The following is a 27,668-nucleotide window of genomic DNA, read 5'->3' on the forward strand; positions in this document are numbered from 1 at the left end:
AAACTAATATAAACTGTCAGAAGGAGAATACGAACTCAGGTGCATAATTTAACTCCCATTTCTATTTGCATATAAATGTTTAGATTAGCCTAGTAAGCTGACATAAGTACTCTTTGTAGGCATTGTTACTGAAGGCTTCAAGGATGGCATGGATCCCATTAACTTGCTTCACAAGGTAGAATATCTACTATTGTTTGTTCTACAAGTTCCCATCATAAACTAATGGGACATAAATTAACATTAATTTGCCAAATCATGCTTAATTTCTCTTGCTAACAGCAAATTCTGCATGTTTTGCAGAATGGCGTCGAAATCATTTCGAGGAAACTTCGGAGGCTCGATGCAACAATGCAGGACTACGACGATGCAGGATACAACCATAGGCACGACCCTAGGAGACCTGGCATTGGCAGGAACCCATGAGACTGCCTTAATATAGCAATCCGAGGTTTTGATCACGTATAAGCAGACCTAATATAGCAATCCGAACGAGTTTCTTCATCGATACATAGTTACATACATATGTATGTATGTATAAACTATTTTGTGTGTGTTTGTGTGGCCATAGGAATACATATATCTTTGTATCATAGTCTTCCTGTGGCTATATACATCGCTGCTAATCGATCGTCTTACATGTATGAGGTGTAAAATATATACTTTTGCTATGCTGTGGTTAGGTGACGCGGCATAAAGCAAAATGTTTATAAACGTAAATCCGTGAAGAACTAAGTTTGGATCCCCAGTAATATGAGAGAATTCCGAAAGGGTTTTTTTATTTTGTATTAAAAATTGAATGGATGATTATAGTGAAGCAGCTAATGGCTTAAATAAACAAATCACAACTCCCTGTAGCAACTTAAAGGGATTAGGTAATTAAGAACAAAAGTTAACAACATTAATCGGATGGAAATCGAAGGTCCGATTTTTGTTATAGAAATTAAAACGTAATTTTGGAGGCTGAAACGGTCTCGGATATCTAAAATCCATCTTATATCACAGCAAAATGGAGTGTAGGAACCATGGTGTCGTTCCCTTTCTGGAAATGTATCATGGGTTCAAATCAGAGCTATGACACGAAATCTGCGAATTCCCACTACTTTCTTTTATCTTCCGACGATCCATTTCCTCTTCAATCCACTCAGCCAACAGTGTGGGACATTGGATGCCTACCCCCAATATGTACGAGAAGTGTAAAAAGTTAAGAACACCGATGAAAATTGTATTAAATTATGGTGATGTTCGGCGGTGTTCTGCCGTAGCTTTTCATAATTTTCGGCGGTGAACTCTCGAACAACATTCAGAAGCAATTTTACTTTCTGGCCTTGTGTTCGATGGTTGTTTTCTTGAAGAATGATATGTGAAGGGTTTATGCATGTACATATATTTTGAATTTTCAAGAACTGTCAATCACAAAACTAGCAATCCAGCCAAATCATCGATCACGTGAGTTCTTATTTACTACTGAGACCTACATCCCAACGTATCAAGGTGTGAGGCATGTACAATTCAGATTATACAAACGTAACGTGTGAAAATCCATGTTGATGATTTCCATGATTCCGTTATATACATTCTTCGGACTCCGGGATGTCTCACGTTCATGTTGAAAGCAAAGATGTCGAGATCCAAATTCCGAGCGACACAATCCCAACCGTAGCAAAAGCTTGGCCGAATTCATATACAACATTTTGTTGTTGAAATGGCAAACCTTGCCAGTCTGTCCGCCTGCGGATGAATAAAAAACTAGATCAGAAAACTCTGAAAATTAACAGGGAAGGTGAAAAGCCAGATTGCAGAGCTGACAGATACATACCCTAAATCTGCAATAACAATGCTGATGTTATCTTGCGAGCGTTGATCCTGTTCGATATGTGAAAATATCAGGTCATTAGATAACTAACTACCAAAGAAAACGATTTAACTAATGTGCGATGAGAAAAACAAATACTCTATGTAATTTGTTACCAGAGCAGCTTCAGCAAGCGCGTCGCAAGCTAGCTGAAAAAAACAAGATAGGAAAAAACAGGCGGTATAGTTAAGCACTAGATTGCCATTTTTATTACAACGTTAAAGCCGATTGACGCATTTAAATGAAGGCAGTAGTTAAACCTGAACATCTCCGTGTTTTCGAAGCTGATTCCTTACAAAAGTCACCGCATCTGAGCTGAAAGAGTGACCAAATTTTACATGAGCGATCAATTTCATGAGAAAACATGGCATTCGTCTGAAATTTTACCAAGAGCGTTAAATCCAACAGACCTGTTTATGTAGTCCCATAAGCCATCTGATGCTAACAGAACAAATTCTGAATCTGTCCCGAAAGTTACTTGAAAAACGTCTGGAGATGCAGTAACAAGGTCACCGTTGAATTGTACTCTGGCATAACATAAAAGGAGTTTGAATCGAAGTATTCTTAGATAGGCACAACGACATTCTAAAATACAGAGAAAGAACCATCTAATTTACGCTACTTACTCCGCTACTCTACATTAGTGCACAAACTAAATGCTTTTGAAAGCGTTCTACAACATACTGGCTAGCAGTGAACCGATACAAAAGCGTCCTAAACTACAAGGAGCAAACAAAATAGATGAAACTGATCGTCGAGAACATAAGGATTACCTACCGAGAAGCAAATTTTTCTGTCCATCTCCTTTCTTCAACTCCTTTTTTCAGCATCCTTTCCATTATAAAATGCAAAAAGCCATCAGTATATGCATCTTTGATTATCTATATGCCAAAGCTCCCATGAAAAAGCTGATAACAATTGATCTGTGTGTTTTGGAAAGATGAGCAGAAAGTTAAAAGACTCTACTCGTTTTTCTTTGTCTTGAACCGCATGTCACCAAACGCACGAGAAACAGCAATGTCGCCGCAAATTCTTCCATTGCTGATCTGTAGACGCCATATGCAAGTTGTCATAACATATCCAAGCTATAGATTATCAATGTCTCCTATTTTATACAGAAGAAATCTGACAATCATAAACAAAGAATAGAAAAACACACCCATCCACCTTCTTCTCTGATTCTTTTGATTTCTCGAAGAGAAGCCTTGTTGCTCCCGTACGGTCTATGAGGATGCGTAAGAACCTCTGCCTTTCCAGAACAAGATTGAACCTGCACCAGCCAGTCAGCTGATAAATGCAGCAAATTACACACAACCGGGAAATTGCTTCACCATTTTCCTATCCCACTCAACCTTAACATTCCTACATTCGTATCACTTTCCGGTATTTGACAAATGAAGTTCTGCGTGAAATACAAATGCTGAAACAAGGTACATACCGCACAAGAATCACCAACATGTGAAATAACCAGCGTATCGTTTCCAACGAACATAAGGGTAGCTGTCGAACCAGATCCGTCTTCCTCCCCATTGCTTTCGAGCCTTTACACAATCAAACACCATCTAAACCTTCAACCCAATTATATACATGTATACAAAACATATTTGAGGCAACATGGTTTACACATTTGATGCAAATTAGACCAAAATGAATTTAAGGTCTCGTTTGGTACGACTTCTGGAATAACTAAAAGTGTTTTCTGATAACCAAAAGCTCTTCTTTTGTTTGGCATAAAGACTTCTAAAAGTTATACATGTTTATGATAAAAACACTTCTAACATAAGTGCTTACGAGCATAAGTCCTTCCTACCAAACAGTCCAAACCAACTTACCAATTTAACAATTTGGAGTCAACTTTTTCAAACGTCTCCAGCAATGCCTCTCTAATGGCCTTGAAGTCGTTTCCACGTAGTAGCAGCCCGCCCTGCAAAGCCGCACAACACTCCTTGTAGAGCTCATCTCTGTTACAAAAAACCATTTTAATCCTTACTACAAAAATTGGCAATACCTAACAAATCGCAAAATGTGCAAGTCTAATTTTCTCAGACTAGTATATGTGTCACATATAATCGTCGAGTCTAAGTATTTTATCTCTCGCCCTTTGAATCTCAGTAACATCAAGCAAAATTAAAGACATCGACTTAACTTAGTTTTTGGGCTTAAATATTAAAATGGTCCCTATGTTTTAGTCGTTGGGTCAATTTAGTTCTTATGTTTTCAATTTGGCCAATTTGATTTTGTGTTTATTTCCGTTAACCAATTAAGAACATTTCCATCTAATTTTTGTAAAATTTTTTTTATAATAATATTATAAACTTATTTATTTGATTTATAATATTTAAAAATGAAATAAAACTAAAAATTTAAAAAAAAAAAATGTTCTCCTCCCAACTCCCCAACCTCCTCCCTAACATTACCCCCTCTCTTTTCTGTCACAACCTTAATCAATTTTCAGATTTGAAGTTTTATCTCTTATGTGTGTTATTTCTCATTGATTTGCATTTTTCTGTAAGGAGAAAGGATAATTATATCTCTTATAATTGTTCTTCTGAATTTTTTAATATAGATTGAATGAAATGTCCTTAATTGGATAAAAGAGATAAACACGATGACTAAATTAGTCAAATAAAAAACACGGGATTAAATTGGCCATATAACTTTAACACAGAAACCATTTTGACATTTAAACCTAGTTTTTGTGTACCAGTATAATATGTCCATAATCCAATTATTAAAATTTTAATTACATGGAATTAGTGATGGTCCAACCTGAGGAACTTGACCGAGTTGAACCCTGCATGGCCGTCAAAAACGGCGGCAAATGAGAACTCATCAAGGCCTTCGGACCGGACAACGACGGCATCTTCCATCTCCTCCCGGGCACCCTGCAGACTCGTCGAACCCCATCGGATTCCAGCCACCTCGGTCAGGGAAGAACCCGGCGCGTCAATGGCAATCGCCGAGCAGCTTGTGCATCTTGCTTTTATGTTAAAGCTGCTTTTTGCGGCGGCAGTCTTGAACGAGCCGCCGTGGTATTTGGTTAGGACGAACCTCTGCAGCTGTGGGCTTATCAAAGTCATTTTATCACCAGCAGTAGTAGCACTACTGGCACTGAGTCGGTGAGTTGGGACGAGTTAGTTCGGAACTAGGAGGAATGGTGGTGGAGGTGGAATTGTTGTTGTGAAGGATAAAGAGAGAATGAAGCTGCACCTCTAACTGGATTAACAGATTGGGTAGGAACGTGGGACCCCTTTACATTCATTTGACACTTTGACCTTTCACCACAGGTATGCCACGTCATATGTGGCCCACTTTAAGGTGGGGTCCCAAAGATGCTGACTAAGATTGTCAGTAGGTGGAGAGATTCGAATTAAATTTTAATCTCAATAACATCATTGTTAAATAAATGCTTGTTATGTGTTTAGAAAGTTCACTACTCATTCACCGGACAATTGTCACGTGATAGTTTAGTGACATGATAGAATCTCCTTTTGAAGAGCCACTTAAATGAACCGAGACGGTATTGTCTTTGTGTACTCGGTTCATCCAAATCATTCTCATTTTTTTGGGGTTTGCTAACAATACTGAATACGAACACCTTTAGACATCACATACTCAATAGGTACACCTACAAGCATCACGTACTTAATACAAACACCATAGCACAACACTCGTTAGGTCATCATAATCCATCGAGCAACACATTGACAATTGGCTCATATCGCATATCATCACCTTACAAGTTTACAAGTTTACTTAACATCGGAGACTAATGATAAACAAGATCAACTAAGGGGATTAAAAATCAACCATTACAACATGTATCAATGGTGTAACTAATTTACTCTTAAGTAAATTCTTCTTTCAAGTAAGAAGGCCCTGGCTTGAAGGGGTCAGATTCTTCATATGCCTCTGGTCTAAAAAATCCAGCATCATTCACTCGGTTGCTTATCACTTGAAGGATGGCTTTCTTCTTACCCCCGTACTCGTCTCTGTTGTTCTCCACATACTCAATGGCCTCGGCCGCTACGTCATTGACAAAATCAAACCGGTTATCCTCCGATAACAGTAGTCTCTCAATGTCCATTCCCAAGAGCTGCCCTCCGTCTTTTACCTTCCGAACCTGCTCCTCAAGAAATGGCACTCTCTCCATCTTGTATCCCAACATGTCATCCTTCTTTGTCTAAAGAATAAATATTGGCAAGACGGATATCAGTAAGTAATCGAAAACAATACAGAGAAAGCATGCTACTGATCTTGTTACAAGAATCATACAACTTCAGCTGAGGAAAAGATCAAATTTGCAGATAAAATAACCAGACACAGTTCCATAAACTCGAATTCACCACGAGAGCTAGCTCAAACGAGTAATGGGTTGTTTCCATAACATAATATAACTACCAAACATCTGTGTTTTCGGATTACATACACACTAAACCACACCAAATTGCAGAATCATCAACATGGACCGTATCCTTTTGATAAGCATTCACTTACATGAACATTCAAAATCTAGACTAAATTGCTGCTCCTAAAAATACCGTCCAAGTTTTGTGCGAACTTTGTTAATTTTGGGCCAAAAACTGATTTTGGCGTTTTTTTTTTATTTACAAAAACTAAAAAAAAAACTGAACCAAACCTATACTTGGACCGAACCAAACCGAACCGAACCTATTACGTTTGGTGCTAAATCGGTACAACCATTCATACCATACTGAAATTTTGCTACGGGTTCGGTTTCGATACCGAACAGTACCAAACCGAGCCCAGGCCTAGTCCAAGTTAGCGTTGCTTGCCGTTAATCAATTCTACCTCACAATTGGATTGCTTAAAGCTTGCCAAGAACTCTAAAAACCCATTACTCAGGCTTCGTTTAGTGTCTAGGATTAGACTGGATTGGATAACCCACTATTTCACTTATTTTAAGTAAGAAATAGATGTCAACTTCCAAATTTTGTCTCAATAGTTAAAACTAGGAGATGCATTAGTCATGACGAAAACTTATCCCACAAAATTTGAAAGTCATCCGTTTCTTCATTCAACATAGTGAGTTGTCCGATTCAATTCAATCTAATCCTAGACACCAAACAAGTCCCTTTTAGTGCCCAATTAGATACAATTCACAACCATCATACTCAACTTTCTATACAATTAACAAGGAAAATTAAGGATGATTCAATTGGGTATTTTTCTTTTGTACCAATTTTCTTCGCCGCCACACTCGCCGCCCTCTGCCATCTTTCTGCATTCGGGAAACCACCTGCAAAAATTTCACTTCAAAAAATCGAAAAAATAATTTCATAGAAAACAAAATTGAGAAGAAACCCAACAAAACAGTCAGAAATAGAAACAATTTGTCACCTTCGGCCTCAGGGAACAGCTCGAAAGCATCGAACTTTCCACTCTCAGCTGCACCTTCTGTAGTGGATAAAATAAAAGTGAACGTAATAAGTAAGAAATTAAGAACTGGAAATTCGCTGATACTGAATTTTATTTTTGTCTAAATTATTTTAGAGAGAGAGAGAGAGAGAGAGTTACAGGGGAAGGAGGTGAGAGAGTGAAGAAGGGGAGCGTGGCGGAAGCCATAGCTGTGCGTTATCCCCTCCTCCGCCTTCGACCGTCTTTAGGTTCATCCTTTATGCGTTTCGCGGCAAACATGTCCTCGCGTTAATCTGAATTTACATGTATGCCATCGCATTTGGTGCAACCGTCAAGAGACCAACCAAATGGATGATGACATGTTTACCCATTTGAAATTAAAAAAACTCGTAAATGAGAATGATATTTGGTTGTTCATGCATAAGACCATTTAGTGCGTAATATGCATGTGATTAACATTGAAAATGAATCTCACACTGATAAGAGGAGGAATCTTACATGTGCTTATAAATAGTCGGACTACTTATCGCTAATTGGTTTTATGGTGAAATCTTAACTTTTTTCATAGTATTAGAGCCACGTGTCAAGTCCAATGGCCACACGAGACCCACGTCATTCAATTTGTGTTGTCCATGTGTTAGGTTTGAAATTTCACTACACGTTAGAGTGCGTGTTGCGAATGAATCTCGTATTGATGAGATAAGAGACTTTGCATATACATATAAATAATTAAACTATTTTCCATATTGCTAATTAATTTATGGTAAAACTTCAACTTTCTTCAATTAACACATGAACTATGTCAAAAGTAAGATTATACGTGTAATTATCTCCTCACAAGTTAAGATCCGACATACGAATTTGGATGGCAACACTAGGGTTGGAGATTGGACTTTGACAATGAAAAACGATATAAGCAGTCTATAAGTTTGTTCACCGTAAATTGATTTGGTCATTTCGTGGAAAATTTGTCAATATTTTTGTTAAATTGTCATGTGAACGACCACGAGGTCACCTATGTAAGGATATTTTTGTTAAACCAACCCTCCACTTACACAAGAATATTGACATATTCTTATCAGAATGATTTACAATGTATAAATTCTGTCACATCCCCGCCCGGGCCCCCACCACATCCCGGGCCCGACTCTACTGTAGCACGATATTGTCCACTTTGGGCCCCAACCACACCCTCACGGTTTTGTTTCTGTGAACTCACATGAAAACTTCATAGTGGGTCACCCATCATGGGATTGCTCTCGCGCGAACTCGCTTAACTTCGGAGTTCCGATGGAATCTGAAACCAGTGAGCTCCCAAAATGCCTCGTGCTAGGTAGAGATGAGAATATACATATAAGGCTTATATGATCCACTCCTCTGAGCGATATGAGATGTTACAAATTCAGCAACTACTTCTATCGTTTTTCATTATCAGAAACCAAAGTAAAAATTTATGCCACTCTTAGAGACTATTTTAGCTAAAAAACCAAATAATAATATGAATTTGTAATAACAAAGACGTATCAAATTAAAGATGGTGAAAATCTCTTTTATTGTAATAAATTGGTTTAAATGAACATTTGCTTTACCATTCATGCAGGTCGAATCATATTTCTTCTAATATTAAAGGAATGTAACAAAAGGTGAAATTAAAGTTGTACTAATATTGTGAAGCACTCTCTCTCCTCCCATTCTTTACATCAAACCAATTGGTTTTCTTTTGATTAGAAAACCCTAAATAAAATAACATAACTATTCACTTTTGATTGATTTTCTTGTCTGCAAGGAATATGATTTGAAGAAATTAAATACGGATACAACTGCAACAAGCTCACTTTGCCATTAAAGAGAAATTAAACTATAATCAAGTTGTAAATCAAATGCAAAAGTTGCAAGCAAGGTGTTTAGATTCCTTGTACCAAAAGCAAATGCAAATGCAAATTTATATATAAAAATATCTTTTCAAGTTTAGGTCTTTAAACTATGTGTGGACTAGGATTCTTTTTGAATCCATTCCATCCGGATCCTCTGGATCCTTCAATGCCAAAGCTAGAGACAAAAATACGATTAACATGAAAAGATTAACATGGAAGAAGATGAATAGGAGAAGGTGAACATCAAATTAATTCCTAGCCATTGAATTCTCGGTTGGACGGATATGATTAAAGGATCTAGATGGAAAAAATCCGGGAAGGATCCTATTCTATTATATGATACATGAGAATTATATTAACTAATCTGGTCTAGATAATGTGTTTGTTTCTTGAGGCTGACTTGGCCATAGCTTAGGGTAAATTTCAGAATTAAAAAAATAAACAGCATGTAGTTTTATGAGCGGAAGTTGTCCAATTCAAAACTAACCCGACCTTTTTAGTAATATTAGCCTTACTCGAATTGTAAAAGAAAATTAGCTCACTCTGTAAAAATTCCAAGCTCCATCTTCAGTTTGTTTATTTGATTACGGGTTTGATTTTTATTCCTGTAAATTAAAGTAGTTTAAAATATTTTTTGTTATTATGACAACGTGTCTGTTCTCTTGCACTCAAGTCCGATTTCCATTTCCCTACTCTAGGGTAGATAGAAGACAATGTGTACCATTATGCAAACCGTGTATCTTCCACCTCACAATTTCTGTCGTACGCTATCCATGCTCAAGTCAAGAGTCCAAGAACCGCTAAACCGTCGTCGTTTCGTCATCTTCATGTGAAAGAGACTAAAAGTATAACAATTATTATTTATAATTTATTATTTTTCATTATTATTACCTCACAGTTGGGTTCTGGGGAAAGTAAAGTAAACCAGACTGAACTGCTAAATCTGGCAAATCTCCTCACGGACTCTGCAAATTGGACTCCTTCTCTCTGTCTCTCTCCTCCCTCTCTCTCTCTAGATTCTCCAAATCTTCTAGGGTTTTCAAATTTGAACAATTTTCTCACGCTTTCCGACGAACCAAACAGAAAATAAGGAAGGAAAAAAAATGGAAAACAGAACAAACAGAGGAGGACAAAGGACACTAGGAAAATGACCGAGCTCAGAACTCAGAAGTGACCCTTACCCTTTGCTTCTTCAACTCCAGGACGAAGACAATCTGAACCCCTAGACCTCCGATTCCCGGAAAGTTAAAAACCCTAGGTTTTTTGAGAGAGGCGGTTTTGGGAGATGGAGAGGTCTAGATCTAAACGGTACTACTATGAACAGGACTACGATACGGAGACTGTGGGTAGGACCAGGCCTCGGTACAATCACCACTACGCGAACAACAACAACCACCGCCACCGCGGAGGTGGAGGCGGCGGCGGCGGCGGCGGTGGTGGAAGACCCTCTAAGCCTCCTCAGCAGGACCCGTCGGTTACGGTAACTACGACGTACCGTATTCTCTGTCACGATATGAGGGCCGGAGGGGTGATTGGGAAGTCCGGTAGCATCATTAAGTCGATTCGGCAGCACACCGGCGCATGGATCAACGTGCATGAACTGATTCCGGGAGATGAGGAGCGGATTATTGAGATTACCGACACGCGGCGGCGGGACCCGGATGGGCGAATGCCGTCCTTCTCGCCGGCGCAGGAGGCGCTTTTTTTGATCCATGAGAGGATTCTGGAGAGTGATGTTGCTGGGTTTGGCGGTGAGGAGGAAGATGAGTATGGTGGTGGGGTTAGAGGCGGCGGCGGTGGTGGTGGGAATCGAGTGGCGACGCGGCTGGTTGTGTCGAGAATGCATGTGGGATGTTTGCTGGGGAAGGGAGGGAAGATAATTGAGCAGATGAGGATGGAGACTAAGACCCAGATTAGGGTGTTGCCTAGAGATCATAATCTGCCTCGATGTGTTTCCATGTCGGAGGAGATTGTTCAGGTTTCGGAACTTACAGCTTTACCTGCATTCTGATTCATGTGTTGCATATCACGGATTGATGAACTTTTCAGCTGCATTCCATTTTTAGTAGTAAGTGTCATGTTTGGAAACTTTTGTTTCCGATTAAACTTATTAGAAACTGCGAAAACCATGCTTATTAGAAACTGCGAAAACCATCACACCGGACATAAAAACGATTGTTGGAAGCTTAATGATGTAGTCAATGACTCGCACTAAGAATAAATTAGGTTGAATGACGGAGTATTTTCGTGTCCATGGAATTTGCTTGGGTGTCTGTAGTTCTAATTGGTAGTGTTTTTGTGAAAAAATGTTGAGATTTTAGTTGCATCATGTTGGACAGGAGAGCACTGAGTGTATTTGAACACCTCTTTCGATATTTAGTTATATTGAAGTTTGTTTAATGTAAACCATTGATTTTAGTAGTCGCTGCATTTTAGCAAGAGACTCAAATGGCTTTACGCAACTCTTTTAAGTTAGCATTCCTCTGAGCATATGTTGCATTTCTGCTGCAGGTAGTAGGCGATCCGAATAATGTAAAGAGTGCTGTGGCAATTATTTCATCACGCTTGAGGGAGAGTCAGCATCGGGATCGCAGTCATTTCCAGGGGCGAATGCATTCACCTGAACGGTTCTTTCCTCCTGATGATGATTATATTCCTCATATGAACAATGCAGGAAGGAAGACACCCATGGATGGGGCTCCCTTTGGACCACGATTATCTAACCCCAATATCAGAAACAACAACTATGCCCCCCGTTCATCGGGTTATCCAATTGAACATGGGTCTGCTCCCATGACTGATAATACACAGCCCTTTTGTGAAGATCTTGTGTTTCGAATACTTTGTCCAGTTGACAAAGTTGATCTTATAGTTGGAGATTCAACCGGAATTATGGAACTGCTTCAAAATGAAATTGGTGTGGATGTCAAGGCTACTAACCCTGTGGTTGGTGAAGATGAACAGATAATCATAATCTCTTCTGAGGAGGTACTTCATAATTTTCTATTGTTTATCTGGATGGATAGTATTTAACTTGCAAGGGTGCATTTTCTTCTGTTGTGTGTTAATTTGAAGAGATGATACACCCTTGTTGCTGGTGACTCTGCTAACTAATATGGACATGTTAATCGTAATGGTTGGCTTTTTGACATGCTTATCCTCCCCTGCCCTCTCCGTTGTTCTATCTTTTTTGTGGAAAGATGTTGACCGTTTTATGTGTGTATATAGGGTCCTGATGACGAGCTGTTTCCAGCTCAGGAAGCTTTGTTGCATATTCAAACTCGCATTGTTGATCTTAGTCCAGACAAAGAGAACACTATAACTACTAGGCTACTTGTCCCAACAAGTGATATTGGATGGTTAGAGGGAAGAGAAGGGTTGTTAATGGATATGAGGCGACTTACTGGTGCAGATATACAAATTCTTCCCATAGATGATCTTCCCACGTGTGTATCAGGGGATGATGTACTTGTACAGGTTTGTCATTCTACTTGCTAATTCATGGAAATGCCAGATTTATTGTTATGCGCCTTTCTTCTCGTTATCTGAGAAGCTTCATTGGCAGACCTTTTTTTGTTGGTTTGGCTGAATACCATCTTAGTGGACTTGCAAACTAAAGATGAGTTCTTACTTTTGAAACATCACATGATTGGCTCCTTTTTAAGCGGGCCTTGTTTATTTAGATATATGGTGATTGTCGACTGTGATATGTGAAAATTTTACTGGAGGATATAAAGGGTCTGGTCGTATCCAATTATGAATCTATCATGTTTGCCTAGAATATCATGTGAATGCTTGCTTCTATCCAATATCTGTGTGTGTTTGAATGTGGCGTCTACATTTTTAGTGTCATTTATCAGGTGAACTGTTTCGAACACTAAAATAAAATAAATGGTCAAGAAAAATAAATCCCCGAGGTTATAAAGGCCCGGACTACCTGGTGGAGAGGATCAATTACAATTTAGCCAATTCTGAATATCTCCTGCTTGTCATATACAGATTGTAGGGGAAATAAAAGCAGCTCGACATGCTCTTGTTGAGGTGACGTCAAGAATACGGAGTTACTTATATAGAGAGTTGTTTCGAAAGGATACACCACCACCTGCTTTTGCACCAGGCCCTGCAGGCAGTGCTTTCGCAATAGACCCATCTCCGAATAACACATTTCCAGTTCGTGAAGCTCATACTGGAAATGATCCTCCTATGAAAATGTATCAGAATGTGCCAACTGGGGGAATAGCACAACCATCAAAGGTTGCTTTCTCTATCCATTAAGCTGTTTCTTTTCGCCTTTGATCTTTTGTTCTCTTCAGTAATCATTATATGGTTGTACTTGAGTCTATCCTTTTTTCATTCACTGCTATTGTAGGATGCTGGAGGGATTGCCAATGAAACAGTAAAGCCACACGAAAGTGAACGCCGTGAAGATGCTCCGAGCTCTTTGAATAGGTAGCTAATTTCTTCTCCGCTTAACTATTTAGGCCTCTTATTAATCATAGTCTCTCTACCTCCCTCTCTGTCTCTCTCTCTTTCTACGCATATTTTTCTTTTTATATTTGTTACCAATCAATGTTGAGTAATTCTTATTATTGATGCTTTCTATATCTTCTGTTAGAATGCCTGTGACGCTTGTCACTAGGAGTATACTTGAAGTTGTAATACCAGAGCAGGCAGTTTCAAAGCTCATAACGAAATCGAGAAACAAGCTTGCTCAGATCAGTGAGGTCAGCCTGATGAACTCTTTTATTCATTTGCTGCCTTTGTTTTCCGACTTTAGCTATGATTAACAGTATTTTGTGACTTTTATTTCGACCTGAACAGTTATCAGGAGCTAATGTGACCCTGGTAGAGGATAGACCGGAGGAAACACAAAAGATCATTCGAATTTCAGGTACTCCAGAGCAGGCCGAGAGAGCTCAGAGCTTGCTTCAGGGCTTTATTTTAAGCAGTAAGTCTCTCTCTCTCTCTCTCTCTCCAAGTGTATGTTGTATGTCAGCCTACGTTCATTCTTGCATTTCTGATCGTCGCCTGCCCTATAATTTGACTCATAAACCCTCCTTTTTCATCAGCACAAGAAGACGGCCCTTAGACGAGCAGGAGCAACATCGGTGCTAAAATTTTGAGCCGGTCCTGCCGGGATATTTTGCTATTCAGATCACTTCTGGATGTATTGTCCTGCAAGGCAGGGAGTTTTTTGCTCCTCAGTTTGGGCACACATCGGTTTTATATGAATGTATCCACTGTAAATGTAATCTTAAAATGTTTTTAGATCTCGTTCTCTTCAACATTTCGATTTTCCTGCACGAATCTGGGACGTGGGAACACAATTTTTTTTTCTGTGTGTAGTATGTTTCGCGTTTATGATCGATGATCACGCTTCTGGTGCTGTACTTTTGCATATTCAAGTGTTGCAAATCAAATTAAGCTGTATCTCACTTTTGAAATGAATCTTTGCTACTATTGGTATACTGCAATTGGAACTGGATCCCCTCCAGACCCAATAAAACTGAGCCTACTGAGCAAGGGATTCAGGCCGTTGAAATTTGATCCAATAGCTACAAACAGGGGGTTCCTCTAAAAGTTATAATAATTGTGGCTGTTGGATCAAATTTCAACGCTCTGGATCCCTTGCTTAGTAGGCTTAGTTTACAAGGGTCTGGAGGGGATCCGGTTCCATTGTCCTTAACCACCAGGGGGTATCTCAGTGGTTGGAGCAAATTTCAGGCCCATATTCAACACAATTCGTTTTGGGTTCGATTTTTTATGCTGGTAAATTACACGGTAGTGACAAAGGAAGGTTAAAATGCTTCATTTAGTCTGTCTTGCGATTGGAAAGGTGGACTGCTGTGACTTGACCACTAAATCTCATTGGCCTTTAAACACCGAGTAGACCTTGTGAATGGTCCTACTAGTCCATTATTGGTTACACAATCATCATACCCATTGACTTTGGTTCTTGTTGGACTTGCATTAGGATTATGCTCTCAAGTTCGAATCTCTCTATAATGCTAATAAGATAAAAATACGAAACATTTCTATTGTAGAAATGAGTATGGTAGATTGATTAGAGTAATGTGTCTATCTCTTTACATCAAATGTTTTAGTATCTCCGTCTTACATCAAATGTTTTAGTATCTCCGTCTAGAGTGGTCTTTTAGAGGAATACACAAAAGAATTGTAAGCACTTATGCTCATAAGCTTGTTTTCTAAAAGTGCTTTTATTAGAGAGAAAAAAAACATTGTTAAAATTTTAAAGTTTTATGCAATGCTTAACTACATAGTATTGAAAAAATGTAAAGTCCACCAACACATGTGGGTTCTACTTTTATTAGGATGCCGGTACAACTGTGGTATGAAAAATGTGATAAGAGCAACACTTGTGTAAATTTTTAAGAGTTAGGCCAATCGAAGGGCCAAATGGCTCATTTTAGCCCTATGGCTCTGCAAGAAATTATATTTTAATGAACAATGCTAGGCTATATTTTATAGGTATTTTAACGAAAAGCTCCCGGTACTGTTCACTTTAACGAAAAACCACATTTTTACACTAAAAAGTCAATCATGGTATTATTTACTTTACCTTTTATTTTGTCATTTTCGTTAAAACTCAAAGTTTTCAAGCCATTTTCATTAGTTTTTCTTATTTTATACCATCTCCAACCGAAGGGGTCAAGGGGTCATAAGCCAAATATAACCTTTTGACAAAAAACCATCCCCAACCAAGAGGGCCAAAGGGCTATAGGCCAAACATAATTTATTATTTTAGTTAAATTAATATGGTTGATTAAATTAAACTACCATATTAAAATAAGATTTTCAGACATATTTTGAGTATCACTTGTCGTCAAATGAATAAGCCTCCAGATTTCTTATCTTTATATAATCTCAATAATTTTTTGGATGAGATTTCGAGTGACACGTATTGCTAATGTGAGTAACTCTCCAGATTTCTTATCTTTATGTAATCTTAATAATTTTCGGATAGGATTTTGAGTGCCACGTGCCGAGATGTAATTGGTTGTGCAAATTTTAAATTCGTCAAAAAAAAAAAAATTCAAATTCGAACAGTAACCTGACGGCAACATGACGTTAGCTAGCCGTTGCTAGCTGGAGTCATGCTGACGCCAAGTAGCGTGTTGGCATTCAAATGGGCCTAGTTGAACGACTGGCAAAATGTCAAGCTTGACATTCTAGTGCTAGAGGGCTGGTTAGTTGGTTGGCAAAATGTTAAGTTTAGAGCTTGAGGGCTTGCAAAATGTCAAGCTTGACATTATGGCATTGGAAGGCTAGGCTAAAGGGCTAGCTAGCTGGTTGGAAATGGCCAGCCTGCTGAACTGATTTGGGGGTTTGGGTCTGATGGAGCCCACAAACCCTTTGGCCTAACCCTCAGTTGGAGATGATTTTTGTGTCATTCCGAGCTATTTTTAGCTCTATTACACTTTGGCCGGGTCGGTTGGAGATGACCTTTGGATGCGTACTTTGTGAGAGTGCAAATTCGTTTCATTTTCAGGGGTGTTTTAGACAATTGGCTTTAAACCCCTGATTCTGAATCTCTCTCCCCCTTCGGCCCTTTCTTTCAATTTTCACTCTTCCACTGTGACTTTCAACCCCGTCGCACCAAAACCCTAAACCCCTCTATCCCTTCCCACTCGCCACCGTCGTTGCCGCCACATCTCGCTACTCGATCGCCGTAACCGGTACGTATTCTTCTCTTGAAATACTAATTATGATTGTTTTTCCTTTCATCACCGTGAAATTAATTACGCATCGCTGTTTGGTTTCGGAGAAACCGAAGGAAAATAATTTCAAAATTGATTTTCTCTTCTGTACGGTTTCTGATTAAATGCTTTGAATTAGGTTAGAAGAAGTTTGGGAATGGCGTATTTGCGAAATGGCAGAAATGTCCTCCGTCAAATCGTTAAAGACACCAACATCCACAGCTCCGGGGGCTCGGATCGGATGATGAATCCGCTGATATATGCTTCTAAAGGAGTTCGATTCCGACATTTGGAGGTTATCCTAACGACGGTGCGCATTTCTCCATAAACTCAGTAATTAGTGTTGGATTTTGATTAATGAATGATTAAATTTGATTAGTGGGATTAATTTGATGAATTTAGAGCGTGGACAAGCTCGGTAAAGCCGGTGAGACGGTGAAGGTTGCGCCGGGGTATTTTCGCAACCACTTGATGCCGAAATTGCTTGCTGTCCCAAACATTGACAAGTATGCGTATCTCATCAAAGAGCATCGCAAGGTTCTTTACTTTGTTCTTGGATGGATTGTGTTATAAATGTTCGTCTGCTGCCATTGTTTTGTTTGATTCAGTAACGCTTGTCGTGGATGTTTTTCAGAACTCCCTGCTTGAAGTAGAGGAAGAGGTTGAGGAGGTTAAAGTAGTTGCTGCGGTGTCTGAGGAAGCTAAGCAGAAAGCATATCAAAAGGCGGCGAAAATCCTGGATAATGCTCGTCTGGTTCGTAACATATTTCTATATATTTTAATTGTTGATTGAAGCATAGAGGGACGCATATGCCGGTTTATGTTCATTAATGTGGTTTTTTTTTATAGACTAATAGAATGCTTGATATAGTATAGAATGCTTGTTAGAAGTATGAACTGAAATTCGTTCAAATTTGTCGTTGATCTCGATTTCTTAATGTAGTTAAGCTCTCTTCTTAAAGTGGGTTGTGAAACTATAATTTCGAAAGCTGGTTGAATCTCTGATGCATACAAGAACTTAAACCTTTAGCTTTACATATAGGGGTGATCTGAACTTTACAAACTTTTACAGGTATTGCGGAGGCCCATCGACCTTAAAAAGTTCCGTGCGCGTGCAACAAAAGAGGACCCTATAGAATTGAAATCCCCCGTGACAACCGAGGATATAGTGGCCGAGGTATATGGTTTGTTCTCTATGGATTCAAGCTTCCTTCAAATTTTCTCTCTTTCCTTTTAGCTGATACAGTGTATGTTGGTTTAGGTGGCAAGGCAGCTTTCCGTGCAAATTCTACCCGAAAACGTCCATCTCCCATCTCCTTTGTTAACTGTGGGAGAGTATGAGGTGACACTGCGCCTTCCTAAGTCCATCTCTTTGCCGCCGGGGAAGGTTCAATGGACTCTTAAAGTTAAAATCCGAGCTGCATAAACACTGGACACCGTACCTTTCAATTTCGACCTCTCAGAACGTCGTGGGGCTCAACGTTATGTTTTTTGTGGGATAATTGTTGTATTTTCTGATGCCTTCGTAAAATTGAAGACATTATATCTATAGTATTAGACTTTTAGTTGCCCGTGGTGGAAATGCTTGTTTCTGTGTCATAAAGTTTTGATGCCAAAACCACTTTTCAATAAACAGATGGTTCCTCCTCCTCCAGATTATGTGAACATGGTATATACTACAATCGACTTTATATAAAATGGGTTTACCGTCGTTGTGGTTTCTTGGGTCACTATACAAAGGCAGTCTAACATATGATGTTGTATTAGTGGTCGGTGAACCTGTTTTATGTAAATCATTGTGTTTTGCAATTTTGTTATACGTTTATTACCATCGTGCCTGGACATAGCTTTCAATTGGCCTTTTAGCCATTTTCTGAGATTGACATAACTCCTCTCCTTGGTCTATGACAATGAAAATCGAGAGAAGTGATTCTCCAGTTTGTCCACCGTAAATTATTTAGGTCATTTTGTGAAAATTAATATCCTTGTTAAATTGTCACGTGAACGATTATGTGACCACCTTTTTAAGGGTATTTTTGTCGAACATGTCCCTCCACTTCAAGAGAATATTGACAAAATGTTTACAGAATGACCAAAATGATTTACACTGACAAACTTGGGACCACTTCTCTCTATTTTCATTGTTAAGAATCAAATAAGGAGTTATGTCAATCTTAAATACTATTTTGACAAGAAGGCCCTCCCAATTTTGTTAGGGGTTACTATAAAAATAAGGTTTTGCGAACGGACTAGTTAGAGAGGGCCCAAAAGAAAAGGGCCCGGTCTGGGATATGGGTTTCGTTTTTTTTTTTTTTGACGAGCCGAGTCATCCGACCCAAACCAACCCGAACTCGCTGAGTTAACCCGCTCACTTCAGCGTCCACCATTCTTCGTTATCCTTAACCGCTTTTGACAGCTCGGCCAGCTTTCTTAACCGCTTTTGACAGCTCGGCCAGCTTTCCGCTCTCACCCTCTTCTGCAACCCTCCTCAACCACCACTAATGGCAGCTGACCTTCTTCTCTCTCCTCCCTTCTCCAACAAAACGGGTGCTCTCTCTCTCTCTCTCCAGAATTTCCATATATTTCAGTTTTAATTTGTTTTGATTTATGATTCGCCGGTTTGATTCACCGAAGGTTGGATTTTTGGCAAAAAAATTTCCAAAATATTTGGAAAAAAAATGGTTTTTTACATATTTGAATTTGTTGGGGTTTGAATTCCCAATTGGAGTTGTTCATACAATACAACTACTGGGCTCTTACACACTAATGCTTTTGCTTTGGACAATCCGGGATGGGCAAAGTGTGCTTTCATCACATGATGCAGTCTGCCCATTTGCACAAAGGCAGCACTGCCTTCTCTGTTTGCCTCCCGAAAGAGAATTGCAGCATCAAGCTTTTCATGGTAACTCCAGCAGAACTTTTGCTTCTGTTGGCTCATTGGATGGAAACCTGGCAGACCAAGAAAAGCACTTTCAAAGGTCAAAAACTTTGCAGTTCTTTTGATTTGGTTTCTTTTGTATTGATTTTTGCTAAGTGCAGTTTCTAAAATATTAAGGGCTCGTTTGATGCTTAGGAATGAATTCGATTGAATAACTCATAAGAATCACCATGTATTTTGAAGTAAAAAATGAAAGGTTTTTCATTGTGTAGGAATTGGAGGGGATAAGTTATGAGGTGTTGATATCCTACTATTTTGCGGGGACCGGAAGCGGTAAGTTTACTTCATGAGTAATCCATCTTCTACCTTCAACTCAGAAAAAAATATTCATTTCTTCGATGACATACCTTGAATCTAGTGAGTTATCCAATCAAATCCAATCCTAGGCACCGAATGAGCGCTTAGTTTCATCTAAAAAAATGATGAGCCAATGACCCTAAACCAGTTTTAATGATTAGCAGGTTCAGAACTTCTCTTAAGCAATCAAGTAATAGATTGGATGGGATGAAAAATTTTGAGAGAGAATTGCAAGAGTTACTTGATGAATTCAAAGGTTGATTATGATAGGGAACAAGAATGATGGTATAGACCTACTTCAAGCCAATTATGAGGCTGTGAAGGAAAGGATGAATGGCGGCGTTAGAGGCATTGAAGAAGCTGCCACCATCGACATCATAGCTCTAGGATACATGGCTATTGGCGACTTGAAATTTGTTGATTCCCTACAGGCTATGGTAATTTCTTTTTTCCTTCTCTAGGGAAAGCATGTATAGTTTTTCTCTCCCATTGCCCGTCTGTAAGCTGTTATTGCTCTCCTTTTTGTTGGTGCATTTTAATGGACGACCAGTTGAATGAAGTTGTTGACAGTCTGAAGGATGGTGAACCGCTTCTGGATTCAGTCCTCGTGCACATGGGGAGCATGTATTCAACTTTGGGGATGTTTGAGAAATGAATGTCTGCATACAGGAGGGCTGTCAGTAACATGGAGAACATTTACGGTAAGCTCTCTTGTCAATTTGGAGCTTTTACTACTCGTAACTCAGCTGGCTGTTCCGAATTGGGTTATACGACTTCTTAGGTGAATGATACTAGGTGGTCAAATTACTCGATCTCCTGAAAATGCGTTATAATAATGTTGTGCATGAGTATTATTTAGTGGACATAATCTTACACAAAATGAAGTCATGACGTATGTGACTTTGCACGATTCCATTGTGGCTTCACTGATTGCTGCCTGCAAGATTGGAGTTTTTTTGTGTGTTTGTTGAGTGGTTATTGCCATCTTTTCTGCAAGGAAAAATTGTGTTTTTCTTACCACGCCAATTTTGGGCATGGCAAAAGTTCTCAGCTCCATCGGAAGAACTTCAAAAGCAGTAGAATTCTACAATAGTGCAACAACTCTTCTAGAATCAAGCAGAGCTGCTGAAAGTGAGGATTTGGTCATACCTTTATTGGCCTCGGCAATCTTGAGCAAGTCCACCCTTCCTTAGGAGGCTGGCCCAAAGCCTAAAAAAATAGGCTGGCATCCAAACAAACCCCACCACCCTTGAAAATAGGCCAGCCCAAAGTCCAAGTTAGTTTGTAAGCTGGCTCAAAATGGGTTGAGATAGGAACCGACCTATCTGGCGTCATAGCATGATGTCAATGGACAACACAAATTTTATTTTGCATCAGGCGCGTGGGAACACTCACTCGTGACCTCGCGTCCCCGACAAGATGGTAGGCGCACTAAAGGGGCGCGGGACTTGGGCCACGTGGCTAAGGCTCGGCCATTGGATTTTCAACCGCTAGTTTTTTGGACTGTTAGATTTCCAACGGTCAAAAAAATTTGAAATTCAAACCCAAAGGCTAATGACGCGGCACAATCTGGACCATTTGATTTTTAGATCAACGGTCTAGATTTTTCGGCTAAAAAACTTAAAAAATATAGATACAATGTCAGATATTAATGATATTTTTTTTTTATAAATAAAGAAAATGTTAGAAATTAAAAATAATGTTGTAAAATTGTGAGAATGAATGCCCACAATGGTGTAATTGTTGTTATGTGATGTTTTCAAAAGAGCAATAATGTGTAACTGTTGTTGTGTGAAGTTTTAAAACAGAGCAATCATTTCATTTTTTTTTTTGTCACGGATGTGACTCTATATAAAGAACATTTCGTGTGTGATTACAATACAACAAAGAAAAAAAGTGAAAGCAATAATATCAGTATCCCTTCATTCCTCTTGTTCCTGCAATTTTTCTGTGTTATAGTTACGAAACTAAATAGTGTGATATTTCCGCTTCTCTCATGTCCTTAGTAAAGATTATTTCTATAACTTTTGCTTATTTATAACACGTTATCAGCACGACTCTCTAACCTTAACTAGTTCTCATCTCCCTTCGCTGAAAAATGCTTCCTTTAAGGATTTTATTGTTCTTCTCACTCATTTGCCTCACCTGCTTGATGTACCCTTACCAAGATCTACTAGCACTGTGTTTGCTACCCCAGTGTTTATGTATATTAATTTTATTGCAATCAAAGATGATGTGGTACAATTGTCCATCTTAAACTGCAGATTTAATTTTATTGCAATTTTAGGTGGTGCGGTATAATGGTCCACCTTGCACTGCATATTTAAAATTTTCTATTGCTTGAGTGGTGCGGTATAATCATCCACCCTATGCTATATTGTTTCAATGAGAGCGGTGCAGTACAATCGCTCTCCTCATTAATCATGTAAATTTCGAGCTTAAAATTTCGAGTGCTTATCATTTTAGCTTGAAGATCAAAATGAAAATTTTGTAAGAATCAGAAGTTCTAACACTACATTCCTCCATAATACATATTATTGCAAGTTTTTACACATCTCATTTTTTTTTTAAGAAAAGAAAATGGCGAACTTGACAAAACTTGATTTTGTTGCTCTGGATTTTACTGGAAAGAACTACCTTACCTAGGTAGTGGATACCAAGATTCATTTGGAGGCAAGGAATCTTGGAGAAACTATCAAAGAGGAAAATAATGCATCTTCTCAAGATCGGGCAAAGGCCATGATCTATAGCCGTGATCACCTTGATGAATGACTGAAGAGCGAATACCTAACTATTGAAGATCCATTAGCCCTCTGGAAAGCATTGAGAAATAGATACAATTACCAGAAAACGGTGATTCTTCCAAGGGCTTGTTATGAGTGGACACACCCAAGGATCCATGATTTCAAGTCGGTTGCTGAGTATAACTCTGCACTGTTCAGAATTAGCTCCTAGATGAAACTTTGTGTGGAGACCATCGCTGAGGAAAATATGTTGGAAAAGACTTTTAGCACATTTCATGCCTTCAACGTGCTTCTACAACAGCAGTATAGAGAGCGAGACTTTACAGAGTACAACCAGCTGATATCGATTCTCCTTGTGGCTGAATGAAACAATGAGATTCTGATGAAAAATCATCAGTCCCGACCTACTGGATCGGCGACATTCCTAAAAGTGAATGATGCTTCCCTTGAAGTGAATACCACATCATCTCGTGACAATAATTACAAACGAAGACGTGACCATAAGTGAGGTCGGTGGAACGGGAAAGGCAATAATCATGGTGTCCAATTTTGCAACTAGAGTCCAATGCATAATTCCAGCCTGAGCTTCAAAAATGCAAATAGTCACAAAGATAAAGCTCGTATGGATAGCACTCATAGAAATCCTGAAGGAGCCTGCCATATATGTGGTGGCAATGAGTTGGGCACATATTTGTCGTACCCCAAAACACCAGGCTAAACCAATGGATGCACCTGATCCAGTGTGTGATTTATCAGGGCAATTGAACACAACTCACTTGAATATGTTAGACTTCATTGTGGAAAGAGGGAATGAAGTGTATTGGTCTGATTGAATCATTTCTGTTTGATGTACTTATATTATTGCTTTCACTTTTTTTCTTTGTTGTGTATTGTAATCACACATAGAGTGCTTTTCATATAGAGCCACATCCGTAATAAATCAAAAATGAAATGATTGCTCTTTTGGAAAACTTCACACAACAACAATTACACTACTATTTCTCTTTTGAAAAACATCATATAACAACAATTACACCACTGTGGGCATTCATTCTCACAATTTTCCAATACTCCCCCTTGGATGCCCACATATCAACATTAGTTGCCTCGTTAAAACCTTGCTCGGATTGTTGATAAGTGTTAAGTATGCTTACGCGCCCAATACCCATTGCCACCACACATATAACATGTTCTTTCAGGATTTCTAGGAGTGTTATTCATATGAGCTTTACCGTTGTGGCGATTTACATTTTTGAAGCTCAGACTTAAATTATGCCTTGGACCCTGATTGTAAAACTGGACATCATGATTCTTACCTTTCCCGTTCCACCAGCCTAGCATATGGCCACGTCGTCGTTTGTAATTATTGCCACGAGAGAATGTGGTATTCACTTCAAGGGAAACAACATTCACTTCTGGGAATGGCACTGATCCAGTAGGTCGGGACTGATGATTTTTCATCAGGAGTTCATGGTTTTGTTCAGCCACAAAGAGCACCGATATCAGCTGGTTATACTTAGTAAAACATCGCTTTCTATATTGCTGCTACAGGAGCACATTGAAGGCATGAAAGGTGCTGAAAGTCTTTTCTAGCATATATTCCTTAGTGATGGTCTCCCCACAAAGTTTCATCTGGGAACTAATTCTGAATATTGCAAAGTTGTAGTCAGCAACCGACTTGAAATCCAGGATCCTTAGGTGTGTTCATTCATAACGAGCTATTGAAAGAATCATTGTTTTCTGGTGATTGTATCTATTTCTCAATGCCTTCTAGAGGGCTAATGGATCTTCAACCTTTAGGTACTCCTTTTTAATCCTTCATCAAGGTAATGACGGATAAAGATCATGGTCTTTGCCCGATCTTGAGATGATGCACTGTTTTCCTCTTTCATAGTTTCTCCAAGATTTCCTGCCTCTAGATGAATCTTGGTATCCACTACCTAGGTAAGGTAGTTCTTCCCAGTAACATCCAGGGCAACAAAATCAAGCTTTCCCGAGTTCGCCATTTTCTTTTCTTAAAGAAAAATGAGATGTGTAAGAACTTGCAATAATATGTATTATGGAAGAATGTAGTGTTAGAACTTCTAGTTGTTACAAATTTTTCATTTTGATCTTCAGACCAAAATGATAAGCACTCGAAACTTCAGGCTAGAGATTTACATGATTAATGATGAGGGCGATTGTACCGCACCGCTTTCATTGAAACAATATAGCATAGGGTGGACGATTATACCGCACCACTCAAGCAGAAGGAAAATTTAAATATGCGGTGCAGAGTGGGCGATTATACCGCACCACCTAAAATTACAGTAAAATTAAATTTGCAGTTCAAAATGGACGATTATACCGCACCATCTTTGATCACAATAAAATTAGCATAAATAAACACTGGGTTAGTAGTTAGGAGTTATACCAAACAAGAAATCAAAGATATAAGTAATTGTTATATTGAGAATTAGGAGCAAGCATGATGCTAGCAGATCTTGGCGAGGATACATCAAGCAAGTGAGGCAGATGATGAAGAATAATAATAAAATCCTTGGATGAAGCATTTTTCGATGAAGGGAGATGAGAACTGGTTAAGGTTAGAGAATTGTACTGATAACGTGTTATATATAGGCAAAAGTTAGAGAGATAACCTTTGTTAGGGACATGAGAGAAGCGGGTGCAAAATATCACATTGTTTAGTTTCGTAACTATAACACAAAAAGATTGCAGGAAAAAGAGGAAGAGAGAGATACTGATATTATTGCTTTTACTTCTTTTCTTTGCTGTGTATTGTAATCACACACATAGTACTCTTTATATAGTGCCACATCTGTAACAAACCAAAAGTGAAATGATTGTTTTTTTTTAAAAAAACTTCACATAACAACAATTACATTATTATTGCTCTTTTGAAAACATCACATAACAACAATTACACTACTGTGGGTATTCATTCTCACAATTTTACAACAAGTATCCCTCCCTTCCTCTTTTTCCTGCAATCTTTTTTGTGTTATAGTTACGAAACTAAATAGTGTGATATTTTGCATCCGCTTCTCTTCTGTCCTTAGTAAATGTTATCTCTCTAATTTTTGCCTATTTATAACAAATAAAATAATAATTTTTTATTATTTTATAATAATAAATTAATAATATTTTAATAAAATGGACTAAGCTATTTAGTTTTAGGGATAGAGATGCAATTGGCCAATTATTATTTATTGCAGTCAATTACTATTCATTTAGGTAGATTAAATGAACTTTGGACCAACTTATTTTTTAAGGGTGAAGTTGCTCATAAAGAAGGAAAGTCTACCGAGGCAAAAACTCCTTTTCTAAGGTTTAATTGCTTTCCCCTTCTTTGTAGAATGGATTACTTTGCTCCTTGTGCACTGGCTGGTTCTTAGCCGGTTGAGTTTGATCACTTTCATTCTTTCTTGTCGTTTTTCAGAGTTTTGAACATATACAAAAAATTATATGGAGAAAATGATGGACGAGTTGGAATGGCTATGTGCTCCCTGGCCCACGTGAAGTGTGCAATCTGTCTCTCTGTGTGTGCTGTGTGTTGATCTCTCTCGCTCTCAATAGCTTCTCAGTTTCAAGGCTCTAATTCATTACAGGAAATGCAAATGAAGCCATCTCTTTATATAGAAAAGAGATAATTGAACATTGCGATTATTCAAAGCTAATTTCATAAGTTTCTGTAAAGCATATTGTGCTGCCGTTGTATGATAGTGGCGGTTGCTTAGTTATTACTCTTTGACTAGATGTTGTCGGGTACACTTGGTAGATGTTGGAATTTTTTCTAATCGTAAAACCTACAGTTTCTCTCTCTGTTAGCATATGAATTTGACAGGTGCTTGTAGAGGAAAGGAAGGCCGAGAGCTGCTGGAGGAATGTCTGATGATCATAGAGAGACATAAAGGTAAAGAGGACCCGAGCTCAGCGACACACCTTATTAATCTTGCAACTTCGCATTCACGCTCAAAGAATTATGTGGAGGCTGAGCGCTTGCTGAGAGCAAGTTTGCGGATCTTGGCAAAGACAGTGGGGCCTGATGAACAATCCATCACGTTCCCAATGCTGCACCTTGCCGTTACGCTCTACCATTTGAAACGGGATGAAGAAGATGAACAGCTTGCCCTGGAGGCTTTGCGCATTCGTGAAAAAGCATTTGGAAAGGGACTCCCTTCCCGTTGGTACTGTTGTCGTTTTCCTTAAGCTCAAATAAATTACAATGTCATTTCACATTTGTTCTTCGTCTGATGAGTTATGAATGATGTATTTGACAGCGGAGGCTCTCGTCTGTTTGGTGTCAATTCAAACCAGATTAACGAAGGACGACGAATCGTTACTCGGTCACCTGAAGAGGGTTTTGAGCATCCAAGAGAAAGAGTTCGGTCCCGAGAGCGAGGAGGTAACGATCACCTTGAAAAAAATTGTATTCTACTTGGACAAACTAGGGAGGAAAAACGACTTTTCCCTTTGCAGAAAAGATTGTCTGCACTTCGATTAATTCGTTCAGTAATCTTTATAATCTAAACTTTAATTTTGTTGGCACCGATAGTTCCGGCGGGCATCGTTCATGAAGTCAGACAACAATAATTTGGAGAGATTTATGACCATTACACGAGATGGTAGATCATGTGTTCTCGTATAAATGGTGAGATATATGTGTTAAAAGGTTAATAACTTAAGAATTAAAATTTTTCACCATTTACGTAAAAACACGTGATGTACTATCTATATTCCCGTTACAATTAAAAATTTCTCAATAATTTGGGTGTTGATAGTGAGTTACAATAGGAAGTGAGATTCTCCATCAATTTTTGTGTCAATATTATAAAATATCGTGTTAAAAATAAGAGGTGGCAGAAT

General features: G+C 38.7%; 6 protein-coding genes across 13 annotated transcripts; 4 read left to right on the top strand and 2 right to left on the bottom strand.

Moving 5' to 3' along the window:
• Nucleotides 1-1,361: 1,361 nt before the first annotated feature.
• On the bottom strand, nucleotides 1,362-5,020 carry LOC103936568 (protein phosphatase 2C 57). Its single transcript, XM_048565032.1, has 11 exons — nucleotides 4,622-5,020; nucleotides 3,685-3,813; nucleotides 3,291-3,393; nucleotides 3,012-3,122; nucleotides 2,819-2,898; nucleotides 2,630-2,683; nucleotides 2,263-2,379; nucleotides 2,113-2,167; nucleotides 1,969-2,001; nucleotides 1,817-1,863; nucleotides 1,362-1,728 (listed from the first exon to the last, which is right to left on the bottom strand). Exons 1-11 carry the CDS (start codon nucleotides 4,930-4,932, stop codon nucleotides 1,602-1,604), a joined length of 1,167 nt encoding a protein of 388 aa, XP_048420989.1. The 5' UTR covers nucleotides 4,933-5,020; the 3' UTR covers nucleotides 1,362-1,601.
• Nucleotides 5,021-5,512: 492 nt separating this feature from the next.
• LOC103936567 (protein PLASTID TRANSCRIPTIONALLY ACTIVE 7) lies at nucleotides 5,513-7,541 on the bottom strand. Its single transcript, XM_009346418.3, has 4 exons — nucleotides 7,391-7,541; nucleotides 7,214-7,270; nucleotides 7,053-7,112; nucleotides 5,513-6,035 (listed from the first exon to the last, which is right to left on the bottom strand). The coding sequence occupies exons 1-4, from the start codon at nucleotides 7,436-7,438 to the stop codon at nucleotides 5,700-5,702; spliced, it is 501 nt and encodes a 166-aa protein (XP_009344693.1). The 5' UTR covers nucleotides 7,439-7,541; the 3' UTR covers nucleotides 5,513-5,699.
• A 2,448-nt stretch (nucleotides 7,542-9,989) lies between these two features.
• On the top strand, nucleotides 9,990-14,535 carry LOC103940162 (RNA-binding KH domain-containing protein RCF3). Its single transcript, XM_009350245.3, has 8 exons — nucleotides 9,990-11,083; nucleotides 11,617-12,093; nucleotides 12,334-12,582; nucleotides 13,105-13,359; nucleotides 13,475-13,554; nucleotides 13,721-13,829; nucleotides 13,927-14,053; nucleotides 14,175-14,535. Exons 1-8 carry the CDS (start codon nucleotides 10,391-10,393, stop codon nucleotides 14,192-14,194), a joined length of 2,010 nt encoding a protein of 669 aa, XP_009348520.2. The 5' UTR covers nucleotides 9,990-10,390; the 3' UTR covers nucleotides 14,195-14,535.
• Nucleotides 14,536-16,641: 2,106 nt separating this feature from the next.
• LOC103940163 (50S ribosomal protein L9) lies at nucleotides 16,642-18,477 on the top strand. 2 transcript variants are annotated; one of them, XM_009350246.3, is made up of 6 exons: nucleotides 16,642-16,802; nucleotides 16,963-17,133; nucleotides 17,226-17,360; nucleotides 17,458-17,577; nucleotides 17,896-18,000; nucleotides 18,085-18,477. In XM_009350246.3, exons 2-6 carry the CDS (start codon nucleotides 16,981-16,983, stop codon nucleotides 18,247-18,249), a joined length of 678 nt encoding a protein of 225 aa, XP_009348521.2. In that variant the 5' UTR covers nucleotides 16,642-16,802; nucleotides 16,963-16,980; the 3' UTR covers nucleotides 18,250-18,477. The 2 variants fall into 2 exon arrangements, with proteins under 2 accessions (XP_009348521.2, XP_048420999.1); XM_048565042.1 differs by having other exon boundaries at nucleotides 16,645-16,802; nucleotides 16,968-17,133.
• Nucleotides 18,478-19,199: 722 nt separating this feature from the next.
• On the top strand, nucleotides 19,200-26,373 carry LOC125468711. Of its 7 annotated transcripts, none has more exons than XR_007251075.1 (5): nucleotides 19,200-19,370; nucleotides 19,625-19,801; nucleotides 20,329-20,495; nucleotides 20,619-20,759; nucleotides 26,242-26,373. XR_007251075.1 is itself a non-coding variant. In XM_048564956.1 (5 exons), exons 1-4 carry the CDS (start codon nucleotides 19,325-19,327, stop codon nucleotides 20,711-20,713), a joined length of 495 nt encoding a protein of 164 aa, XP_048420913.1. In that variant the 5' UTR covers nucleotides 19,215-19,324; the 3' UTR covers nucleotides 20,714-20,759; nucleotides 26,242-26,373. The 7 variants fall into 7 exon arrangements, 5 of the variants coding, with proteins under 5 accessions (XP_048420916.1, XP_048420915.1, XP_048420913.1 ...); XR_007251074.1 differs by lacking the exon at nucleotides 26,242-26,373 and adding an exon at nucleotides 21,056-21,236 and having other exon boundaries at nucleotides 19,202-19,370; nucleotides 20,629-20,759; XM_048564956.1 differs by having other exon boundaries at nucleotides 19,215-19,370; nucleotides 20,609-20,759.
• LOC103936576 (kinesin light chain-like) lies at nucleotides 26,366-27,356 on the top strand. The gene is made up of 2 exons (XM_048564954.1): nucleotides 26,366-26,989; nucleotides 27,083-27,356. The coding sequence occupies exons 1-2, from the start codon at nucleotides 26,634-26,636 to the stop codon at nucleotides 27,330-27,332; spliced, it is 606 nt and encodes a 201-aa protein (XP_048420911.1). The 5' UTR covers nucleotides 26,366-26,633; the 3' UTR covers nucleotides 27,333-27,356.
• Nucleotides 27,357-27,668: the final 312 nt, after the last annotated feature.

The sequence above is a fragment of a genome, unplaced genomic scaffold (genome assembly GCF_019419815.1).
Source record: "Pyrus x bretschneideri cultivar Hongxiangsu unplaced genomic scaffold, Pyrus_bretschneideri_v1 Contig4, whole genome shotgun sequence".
NCBI classification, from domain to species: domain Eukaryota; kingdom Viridiplantae; phylum Streptophyta; class Magnoliopsida; order Rosales; family Rosaceae; genus Pyrus; species Pyrus x bretschneideri.

Excerpts from the sequence above, each read along its gene's own strand:
- LOC103936568 (XM_048565032.1), bottom strand. The coding sequence starts at position 4,932 with ATGACTTTGATAAGCCCACAGCTGCAGAGGTTCGTCCTAACCAAATAC. Across the intron at positions 2,380-2,629 it reads ACAGAAAAATTTGCTTCTCG|AGTACAATTCAACGGTGACC; the intron begins GTAGGTAATCCT and ends ATGTTATGCCAG. Across the intron at positions 1,729-1,816 it reads ATTGTTATTGCAGATTTAGG|GCGGACAGACTGGCAAGGTT; the intron begins GTATGTATCTGT and ends ATTCATCCGCAG.
- LOC103936567 (XM_009346418.3), bottom strand. The coding sequence starts at position 7,438 with ATGGCTTCCGCCACGCTCCCCTTCTTCACTCTCTCACCTCCTTCCCCT. Across the intron at positions 7,113-7,213 it reads GCTGTTCCCTGAGGCCGAAG|GTGGTTTCCCGAATGCAGAA; the intron begins GTGACAAATTGT and ends AAATTTTTGCAG. Across the intron at positions 6,036-7,052 it reads TGTGGCGGCGAAGAAAATTG|ACAAAGAAGGATGACATGTT; the intron begins GTACAAAAGAAA and ends TTTATTCTTTAG.
- LOC103940162 (XM_009350245.3), top strand. The coding sequence starts at position 10,391 with ATGGAGAGGTCTAGATCTAAACGGTACTACTATGAACAGGACTACGAT. Across the intron at positions 12,583-13,104 it reads GGGATGATGTACTTGTACAG|ATTGTAGGGGAAATAAAAGC; the intron begins GTTTGTCATTCT and ends TGTCATATACAG. Across the intron at positions 13,830-13,926 it reads AGCTTGCTCAGATCAGTGAG|TTATCAGGAGCTAATGTGAC; the intron begins GTCAGCCTGATG and ends CGACCTGAACAG.
- LOC103940163 (XM_009350246.3), top strand. The coding sequence starts at position 16,981 with ATGGCGTATTTGCGAAATGGCAGAAATGTCCTCCGTCAAATCGTTAAA. Across the intron at positions 17,361-17,457 it reads TCATCAAAGAGCATCGCAAG|AACTCCCTGCTTGAAGTAGA; the intron begins GTTCTTTACTTT and ends GATGTTTTTCAG. Across the intron at positions 18,001-18,084 it reads CCGAGGATATAGTGGCCGAG|GTGGCAAGGCAGCTTTCCGT; the intron begins GTATATGGTTTG and ends ATGTTGGTTTAG.
- LOC125468711 (XM_048564956.1), top strand. The coding sequence starts at position 19,325 with ATGGCAGCTGACCTTCTTCTCTCTCCTCCCTTCTCCAACAAAACGG. Across the intron at positions 19,802-20,328 it reads CAAGAAAAGCACTTTCAAAG|GGAACAAGAATGATGGTATA; the intron begins GTCAAAAACTTT and ends TGATTATGATAG. Across the intron at positions 20,496-20,608 it reads TTGATTCCCTACAGGCTATG|TTGAATGAAGTTGTTGACAG; the intron begins GTAATTTCTTTT and ends ATGGACGACCAG.
- LOC103936576 (XM_048564954.1), top strand. The coding sequence starts at position 26,634 with ATGAATTTGACAGGTGCTTGTAGAGGAAAGGAAGGCCGAGAGCTGCTG. Across the intron at positions 26,990-27,082 it reads AAGGGACTCCCTTCCCGTTG|CGGAGGCTCTCGTCTGTTTG; the intron begins GTACTGTTGTCG and ends TGTATTTGACAG.